We start from the raw sequence: 10,617 nt of genomic DNA, 5'->3' as shown, positions 1-10,617 counted from the left end.
GGCAGCGAGCTCCACCATACTCACAGTTCTTCTAGTGCTATAGAAGCGGCCAAGGAACACTCTTTCAAGTTGATCCCAACTATCTATTGAGTTAGGTTCCAAATCAGTGTATCAATCGAAAGCATTACCACGGAGGGAGCGAACAAATTGTTTCACCATGAAGTCACCGAATGTACCAGCGTTATTGCAAGTCTCGATGAAATGGGCAATATGTTATTTTGGATTGCCTTTTCCCTCGAATTGTTGGAATTTTGACGGTTGATATCCCGCTGGAAGACGCATTTGTTCGATACGTTGGGTGTAGGGTTTGGAGTAAACCAATGAGGACTGTGGCATGCCCCCATACTGAGCACGAATGGTGTCAGTAATCATTACTTACAGTTGTTGAACAGAAAGCGAAGCAACAGATCCTTGTGGTGGGTCTCGCGTAGTTTTACGTGAGCTAGCATAGTCTTCTCGTTCTTCTTCACGCAGAATCATGTACGCTTCGGGAGTGAATCCTGGAGGATGCAAAGGTCCAATACTCGATTCATTCTCCTTGTCTTTATGCTCCAAACGATTAACAAGGGTTGCAATCTGAATGTCTTTGTCTTCCATTGCTTTTGTTAACTTGTTGATGGTGTCTGCTTTGATGGATGTGTGAGTTTGTGACGGAGAAGTGATCGATAAAGATCTAGACGATCCCTCGCTTGACTTCGAATCAGATCCAGAATTTGATGAGTCATCTTCTACTACGTCCGCCCACGATTCCTTCGTAGTAAGTGCCGTTTATGTGGCACGTTTCTTGGAGTGATGCTGGAGAGGCTCCATTAGCTTGATTCCACCATTCTTTGTCATTGTTCGTGTCACATGATGATCGCGACTAATAACCTGATCAGATTCAAGATTGGAAGAAAGGATTTTCTTACCTTTCTCAGTAACGACAGATGCAATAGCGTTGACGTTGCGAGATGTCATCGATGTTTTAGTTGATGTTATTGCAGTTGACTGAAAGATGAGAGGTTGAGATAGTCCCACCGAGCGTGCCAGAAATTTGTCGACAATAAATTTCAACAGATATACCTCGAGATTCGTGAAATATAATTGCAAATGATTTTATTGATTTTTGATGAAAAGTAGATACAGATCTCAATGTTTCCTCTGATTAACTGTCAAATACAAAATAGTGATGATGACATATGTAGCTTTTCTTCTCTCCGAGCTTCGTGCTTTATCGACTGAGAAGGTTGCTTGGACGGTGACTTTGCTTTGTGTTTAATCTTCTGTAGAGGCTTCTGTAGATTTTCTTCTCTCCAGGCTTCGCGCTTTATCTGCTGAGAAGGTTTTCTTGGCTTCCGGAGAAGGACTTTATGCTTGATCTTCTCTTTAGTCGGAGTCCGGATCTCTGAAGAACTTTGCTTTGTCTCTAGAGGAGGGCTTGAGAGCTTCTTCTTCTCTAGAGGGAGAGCTTTTGTCTTCTGAGAGAAAGTGATCCAGATCCCCTCTCAATGAGAGAGGCTCTTGTATTTATAGACTTAAAGGTAATTTAGCTTTCCAATTATACCCCAACTTAAAGAGGTTTAATTGATTTGTTTAAAAGGCTAAATTTGTCCAAATCCAATTTTAAGGATTTTATGGATTATTATTAGGCCAAACTTATTTATTTGGATATAAGGCCCAATACTTAATGTGTGAATCACTTGATTTTTATATAGATCATGGGCTTTATCTGCGAAAATCCAAAACCCAGGCTTGTAAGAGGCACGTTCCCATTTAATGGACTCAATTTGGATGTGAGGCTCATTTATAACTTTAGGGAGTTCATTTTTATTTGTAAAAGCCTCCTCAAAATTTTGGTGCCTACACCAACATACACTTGTAATGTTTTTATTATGTTGACGTTGTTTTTGTTATTTCTGAATACTGATTTCTTTTATGGCAAAGTGAGAAGAAGTTAGAACAAACCTTATATTTCGAAATTGAATGTAAAAGAAAATATTACCTACAAAGAAATGGTTGAGGCATGCACAAAGTTATTAGAAGCACAACTACTTAAGAATTGCAAATCAATTCTTCTCCTAGTCGATGTGGGACTAATATTTCTCAAGGCAAAAACAAAACATTCAACTAAACATAAAGCAATAAAGTAAAAAGCATAAAGCATAAAGTAAAAAGCAAAAAGGTAACATGGGATTTAAATACCCTATGGTTAATTGATTTACCATATGGTTGCAATTACATGAATATTAAAGGGTTTTCTAATTCAACCCTCTAAATTCCAACAGTTTTATATTCAAGTCAATCTCTATAGTTTTCTATTCAAATCTAATATTTTTATTATTATAAGCCAACTTTGAAAGCAATATTAGTGCACATGTGACCTCCAGATGAATGTAGCAGATTACTATTAAGCATTCTTCTGCCCCTCTAAAGTTGATAGTCTGAAAGATCCAAAGGAATCACAGCAAAAGGAGTACGAAGGCACATCAAATTTAAATTTATTATCAGCTGCAACAAGGAAGAATGAAGAAAAAAGTGAGAGTTTCAATTTTTCTCTAAATAAAGGGGAGAGTGGCAACCAAGACGCCACAATTTATGTTAGTTCTCCAACACCACAAGCAGAGAATCACGTACTTGTGCTCAATGAAACAGATCAGGAACTCGTTATTCCTATTGGTAATTCAGAAACCAAAAGAAGCATTCTCTCCTTTATCATCACTTCAATGCTGCGTTGCTTCTGCTTCGAGAATGATAAAGGAGAAGCAGAACCAGTTTGGGAGGCGCCACTGCGGGATTCTCCCCCAAGGAATGAGTACTTTAAGAAAGGGCAGAAAGCCGACACTCAACCTCTCATGTCTTGTCCACCGAGGAATGAGTACTTCAAGTCCAAGCAGCTCAAACTGATTTTCGTAGGTGGTAGCGGAGGAGGCCTAGAAGATGATATGGATGAAAACTAATTAGAATATGATTTTGGGCCTTTGGTTTTCATGTTTCACCATATTTGTTGTTTTTTTTTTTTTTCTCTTTTAATAAGTTAGTAATTAGAAAGGAAATTGTTGTTCAATAATGGTGTGCTTATCATACTTTTAGAGAAGGCAATTCCGTAGCTGATGGCCTTGCTCTTCTAGTTATGGAGTGCAAGTCTGATTCCATGTTTACATTAGAACTGGTGTGTATTTATATATCTATTAGTCACGAAAAAAAATAATAAAAAATTTCACAAATCCCAAATCAACCAATCACACGATCTTGCATGTTTTGAGGGCATCCCCAATTTACAAAATTACACTAGTTGCATTTGATGTGATTGGTCAACTAGGATTATGTGAAATCCCAGATTGATTTTTCTCCAAACAAAACATCTTCAAGCCCTTTCCACCTCAATTGAAGTGTTTACCTTTGGATGATTTGATGGAACTATCTTTCTTTCTTTGCTCACATGTAGCAATAAATGTATTGTAAGGGGTATGTATGAGGTTGAAAATTTGTAATTTCCTTCTTTAATTAGTATGATTACTTGCTTGCTTATCGAAAAAAAGGAATGGTGATCGGTTGTAAAGCTTGCAATAGAGATGCAGAGATTAAGATGTGAATTAAGACTTTGGGCAAGTCGATTTTCGTTCCACAGGGACAATGAAGATTCAAAGATTCATTCGGTTAGAAGTCCAAAACAGAATTGGAAAACAGATTTTTCTTAAAAACAAAACAGATTTGTTGCACAAATAAGATGGAAATAAACTTGCAATTCTATTTAAAACAGAAACTAGAGGTTGAAGATAAAAGAAAGGGAGATTAGAGAGTTCAATGTAACCTTCACAAACCATCCATAATGTAAATTAAATTTGAATCTAACTCAATCCATGTAGCAAGTCATTGCTCATGGATCGGAAAGTGAAGCCGTTTAATCATTGAATGTAACTAAGGATCATTCATGAAATACTGATTTAATTAAGATTGCTTAACCTATATTTCAATTCTTCACAGAGCATAGCCATTCTTGAACTTATCTAAGTAATGGCTATCAAAGCTTGAATCATAAACATAAGCTAAGGAATCTAATCAAAGGAGAATTTATAGAATGATTAACAAGATAAGCAAAAATAATTAATTTAAACTACATTAAATGGATGGACTTGCTCTGGCATTATTGAACTCTCTAAGGAGATTCTAGCCACTCATTGCAAGGGTTATAGTTGTAGAAAATAATAAAAGAAAAGAGAAGATAGGAGAAGAAGATGAAGATGCAACTTGATTCCTCCTTGAATGGATCTCCAAAAAAAAGTTACAATAGAGCCAATGGCTTACTCTTGATGTTCTCACTACACTCAAGATCTCACCAAAAGGAAAAATTACAGAAAATTAAAAGAAGAAATCAAAACTTAGAGAAGAAGAGAGCAAGGAGAGGGACCATTCTCTAAAATCAACCCTCAAATTTATAATGTTCGTATTCGGGCAATCGGGTTAACTTTTCGGATGATTTGCTTCGAACTACCTAATCAGTTACAACCACCGAAGCTTCTAGAAGTTTCTGTAAAAATCTCGAAGACAAATTCCTCGAGATGACCGCGGCGCGGTCATGCCTAGCCGCGGCGCGGTGACGTGGCGCCCAAATCCTTCGAGGTTTTTCTGGATGCTTCCTTTCGGCTCGTGTATTGTAACCGTATTTGTTTCGCGATTTGTTGGCTTCCACGTGCACTACAATTAACACTAATATATCATTAGCTTTATTAATTTGGATAAATAAAATAATTTTGCAATTATTTAAAGGAACTAACATTTATGCAATGGTAATCTTAATGCAATTACGATCCCAAAATCGAATAATTGGGACCTTATCAAATGGTACTAAGAGATGAAATCATCATCATCATCAATTGTGATCTCCAATCTTGAAAATTTCTGTTTCATGAGGATCTATTTTAGTCTTTGCCAATATCACCTCAAACCTACGCATGGTCCCAATTTGGTGATGAGGGTTTCTGATCAATACGATAGATGAAGTCGTCAAAAAGTGTTGTACAAGAAATTGTTAAACCTGAACTTAATTGGCGGTTTAATTCTATCTTCATACAACGCTTAGTGGAAACAAAAAGGTTTAGAGAAGATCAAATTTCATTCCTAAAATTATTGGTTATTTTATATACTAAATGAGAGCAGATTAACTAAGACTTAACAACTGGTTAATCGGATCCTAGCTCATGAAGGAAAACTTAAAGCATGTACAATTCCGTCTACTAACAAAATTTTGTCTTTATTTAATAAGGACAAATAGCAAGGAGTTTATCCTATTTGTCTAATGAAAATTTTAGAGAGTTCTATTGGCACCCCAACTTTTATTTATTACACCCCAATTAAAAATAAAGAAATAAAGTGAATAATTGAAAATAAAAAGTTAGGGTGCCAATAGAACCTCTCTCATTTGTTTGCTAGATTTCTATTTTTTGGATTCAGGATTTTATATGAGCTTAATCATAATTGTTACGAGCTACTGAATTTGTTTGAACAAGTATTACAATGTTTTGTAATGTTGAGATTATAATTTGAGACAAACCTTCGTAATGTTTGAAGAGTGTGTTTTAATCTTTAGTTGAGGTGTGATAAATAATTTAGGAAATTGGGGTGTAATACATAAATGTTGGGGTGCCAATAGTAACTTTTAAATTTTATGTGTAGTATTTCGAAAGTTTGTGATATTTACAAATATGTCATTACACAATTGCCAAGAGAGAGATCAAAAACCAATCCTCAATAATCTCTCATTAATTGTACCTCCCCAAAATCAACGAGACCAAATCCTAATTCTAACATCCGGTTCCCTCTCAATTTCTTTGATTGCATCAAAACCCTCTACTATCTACTTTTGAATTTTTCTCTCAAATCCTCACTTTCTTCATATAAGTCAAATACTAACTCTGATCAACTTTTTGGACCACTGAAATTTAAAATGGAAGAATTAGAGAAAGTTGAATCATCAAATAAAATTTTCACGGACTCTTGAAGAATACATCTTTCATCTTTCGAGATTTCTTGGAGAGAAGCAAATCAAGCAGCTGATCTATTAACTAAAGGCAGTGCTAATCGTGATTCTTTTATTTTCTTTGATGTCTCATATAATGCTCTCCTTGACCTGAGAATCATCCCAGATAAGGATCTGATTTCAGAGTACCAAAGATTGTAACCCCTTTCTTTTAATATATTGGCACAACAAAAATAATTGCTTTTAGTGACCCATTTTCAAAGAAAATCAGATCCTGATTTCATGGGTGGGGGCTCATTTAACCCTAGCTTACCGATCAAAAGAAAAAAAAATGTCTGCCCTATTTGCTTCTCTTCAATAAAATTCAAAGAGACAAGAGAAGAAACCATGTGCCAAATCCTTGATTTGCATTACCAGTCAATCATACTTTCAAGATGTCTCAAAAATCTATAGTTGTGAGCCAATCTCAAAAATAAAAAGGATATAGATCCCAACTTTATTGGTTAAATAGTTTAACTAGTTGTTTTTGCAATTTTTTCCTCCTTGGTGTATATCCCAACTTTAGAGTTGAAATTGGTCAATCGGCAATACTACATTAGAATTAAACATGAAGAAAAATTTTGATAAAGAATCTTGGAGTTTGAAGACCGGAGTACATATAAACCTTGAGGTCAGCAAATTTTTATCTTCAAACAAAAAATCAGCCCAATCTGAAGCTTTTAAACCATATAAGATAAATTTTGTCTCCCAACGTTGTCCCCACTAAGATTGTCTACCAAACGCTCCCCCCACCAAAAATCAACCAAACCTGAAACTTCTAACCCCATAAAAAATGATCTACAAATTAATGATAAAAATTGATGGTCCATAATTATTCAACTTTGTAAACCATTTTTGATGGGGTTAGAAGTTTTAAATTGGGCTGAGTTTTTTTGGAACATGATCTCCTCACCATAGAGATCATCTTCACAAAAAATCAGTCAAATTTGAAATTTTTAAGTCATATAGGACAAATTTTATCTCCCAACGCTATCCCCCTAAGATTGTCTGCTGAACGCAACCCTATATACATATATAAGTCCTGATAATATGCCTTGGTAAGTGACGTACTCAATTGACTCCCTAACGTGACAAGTTTAGGAATCGTAAATTTGTATGCCTTGGGATACTTGATTGCACTTCCCCAAAAGAAAGTGTATCACATAAGAAAATGTATCACGAGGGAGCTGTGTATCCCGAGGCATACAGATCTAATGTTTCTAAAGTTGTCCACGTCAGGGAGTCGATTGAGTATTTCACCTAGCAAGTCATATTATCAAATTATCTATATATATATATATGGCATCCAGATGACAATCTTAGGATGACAAAACGTTTGTCCTATGTGTCTTAGAAATTTCAAACGATTAAGCTGAATTTTTGTGAGGATGATCTCCATGGTGAGGAGATCATCCTCACCAAAAATCAGCCCAATTTGAAACTTCAAAATCCATTAAAAGTGGTTTAGAATTGTTAATCGTCGATTTTTTACTGAAAATTTGTAAACCACTTTTGATGGACTTACAAATTTCATATTTGGCAGATTCTTTCGTGAGGATGATCTCCTCACCATAGAGATCATCCTTACAAAAAATCTGTCGAATATGAAAATAGAGATCATCCTCATAAAAAAAAACAGCCCAATCCGAAACTTTTAAGCCACATAGAACAAAACTTTTGTCAACGTTTTGTCATCCTAATATTGTCCACTGAACGCCCCTTATATATATATGGGTTAGGTTCGGCGGCCAATGTTAGGGAGCCAACACGTTTGGTCCTATGTGACTTAAAAGTTTCAAATTGGTTTGAAATCAACCAAATCTGAAACTTCTAACCCCATTAAAAATGGTTTAGAAATTGTGGACCGTCGATTTTTACTAAAAAATTATAAATCACTTTTGATGGACTTAGAAGTTTTAGATTGAACTGATTTTTTGTGAGGATGATCTCCTCACTATAGAGATCATCTTAAAAAAAGTAAAAAATCAGCTCAATCATAAACTTTTAAGCCATGTAAGGACAACATTGATTCCTGTCGCATGCCACCCTATAAAAGTACTTTTAAAACAGTTTTGGTGGATAATAAACAGAAAAGAAAATAAAAGTACTTTTCATGGTTGGTTGAAGGAGTTGATTGGCTTGACTAACCTTGAAAAATAGTTTATACATCTTACTTAGCTGGCTAAGTTGCAATGTGAAGTGGGGTCTCAATAATTGCCGGTTTCTTAGGATTCATGTGCGTAGGCATGGTTTTTCAATCATTCATATTATGGGATGAAAAAACAATTGCTATCACCCGTTTCTTGTTTCCAAAGCACTGCGTTGACGAAATAAATTAATCCACTGTAGAGTATTAGATTAATATTTGTTTATAGACCCAAACAGGTTGAGGAGGATTGCCTATCTACCCATAATTTTTTACTAACTATATATGGGATTTTTATAATACTAATAATAATCCAAAGCCAAGAATTAAGGTACCCACTTAAATTGTGTATCTAGCTACCTAATAACAAATTTAATTAAGTGGAGTCAAGAGGATCATAAGTCAAAGAATCAAGCTTTCATTTGATCGTCATTTCAATGAAATATAGAAATTTTCTATATTAATGAATGAAGGGAAATGGGTCATTTAGCTATTTGATCTAGATTTCATTGAGTAGATTGGAAAACAGTGTCGGCATAAATGGAAGGAGACTCAGACGCAGGAGTGAAAGAATCACTGAAAACAGGTGATGTAGACAATACTTTGGTAAATTCAATGGAACAGAAAATCCAAGAAATGCCAAGCCTATTGTGTCAATCGGCAGGTCGGAAATCATGTTGCATCTTTAGAGTCCCTCGAAGCCTTGTCAAACTTAATGAAAATGCCGCTACCAACCTCTTCTCATATCGATTGGACCTTTTCACCATGGCAAAGAGCATTTAAGGATGATCGAAGAGCACAAGTGGCGTTTTCTAGGAGGTCTCCTCTCTCGAACCGAAAAGATTGGCCTACGCCTAGAAGATTATGTCAAAGCCATAAGGCCAATGGAGAAAAGGGCAAGGGAATGCTACTCAGAGACCATTGGCTTCGATGCAGATACCTTTGTTGAAATGATGGTACTTGATGGTTGCTTCATCATTGAGCTGTTTCGCAAGGTCGGGTCGTTAGCTCCAGTCGACCGAGATGATCCCATCTTCACCATGCAATGGGTACGCCCCTTTCTTATGAGGGACCTTCTTAGGTTGGAAAACCAGCTTCCATTCTTTGTTCTCCAGCATTTATTCAATCTCTCAGAAGTTCCAGGCCAAAATAAGGGTGCATCCCTGGCTAAGTTGGCCTTGGAGTTCTTCAATGATGCAATGGAGAGACCCGATGAAGTTATTGCTAGATTCCATAATCTAAAGGCCATTCATTTACTGGACTTATTTCGATCAAGCTTCACCCCCGAGGTGGAAAAAGCCAAGCCAAGAAAGGTTAATCCACCCCAGTTCATCCCATATATGACAAAGCTTCGACTTGCAGGAATTAAGCTGAAGCAGAGGACAGCTGATAGCTTCTTGGACATAAAATTCAAAAATGGTGTTCTTGAAATCCCGCCTATAACCATTGATGACTTCACCAGCTCAGTCTTCCTAAACTTGGTTGCTTTTGAACAGTGCTACGGAAGCTGTTCCATATACAGCACCACTTATGTTGTCTTCTTGGATTGCCTCATCAACACTGCGGCAGATGTTGGTTTACTACGTGACAGTGATGTTATTGAAAATTATTTTGGGACGGACGAGGAGGTGGCTCGATTCATCAACAACCTAGGACAAGACGTGGCCTTCGATATCAATGACTGTCATCTGTCAAAGCTCTTTGGGGACGTGAACGAATACTACAAAAACAATTGGCATGTACAGTTGGCTAGCTTCAAGCATACGTATTTTGACACTCCATGGTCATTCATATCTGCCTTAACTGCATTTATCCTCCTCCTGCTAACCATAGCTCAGACCTTCTTTGCTATTTATGGTTACGCTCATCCTCCATCATAGATCAATCTTGTATTATTTGTACCATTTAGGAAGTTGTTTCAAATGGTTTTGGAATGTAAAATTTCCAGGTTTCGAAATGAAATTGAACAATAATTTAAGATTTTTGTAATTTAATGTCACAAAGTCTAGCAAGTTACGTGTTTTTCTGCAAGTATACGCAATTACTAGAGTTATAACCCATCAGCAAACACCCCCATTAGTTTTACACAAGCAGCGAAGTCCCTGATTGTTAGGATCATATTCTCCAACTAATAGGACCCCCCCTGATTTTGGTCTACTAGTATGGAGCAATGAGAAGGAAAGTTGCATCGCGTGTAAGATTTTCAAGTATGTATCCCACATGATTTGAATTCTGAAATTATTTGTATTTTCTAAATAAAAAAATTCAATCCTAATGGAAATCCTCTTATAAATTAAACCAGAAACGGAGAGTTATTATCGACAGTTTTCTTGATGAATATATTAAGATACCTAACTGAAATTAAAACTCTGGCTTTCTCTCTTCCCCATACTAATAAAAGTTATGGGCTCATTTAATTATTCCCATCCAGAATGCACTTTTATAAATTGAGTCGTGTTGGGGTGACATAAATGTG

General features: G+C 36.1%; 1 protein-coding gene across 1 annotated transcript; it reads left to right on the top strand.

Moving 5' to 3' along the window:
* The first annotated feature begins 8,898 nt into the window (after positions 1 to 8,898).
* Positions 8,899 to 10,159, top strand: LOC147399993 (UPF0481 protein At3g47200-like). The gene has a single exon (XM_086446575.1). The coding sequence runs from the start codon at positions 8,927 to 8,929 to the stop codon at positions 10,019 to 10,021; it is 1,095 nt and encodes a 364-aa protein (XP_086302701.1). The 5' UTR covers positions 8,899 to 8,926; the 3' UTR covers positions 10,022 to 10,159.
* Positions 10,160 to 10,617: the final 458 nt, after the last annotated feature.

The sequence above is a fragment of the Akebia trifoliata genome, chromosome 6 (assembly GCF_017979445.1).
Source record: "Akebia trifoliata isolate Shusen 1 chromosome 6, ASM1797944v1, whole genome shotgun sequence".
Lineage (NCBI taxonomy): Eukaryota > Viridiplantae > Streptophyta > Magnoliopsida > Ranunculales > Lardizabalaceae > Akebia > Akebia trifoliata.
This window is presented reverse-complemented; position numbering and strand designations above follow the sequence as displayed.

Bases quoted from the DNA above. Each gene is read 5' to 3' on its own strand.
- LOC147399993 (XM_086446575.1), top strand. From the start codon at position 8,927: ATGATCGAAGAGCACAAGTGGCGTTTTCTAGGAGGTCTCCTCTCTCGA.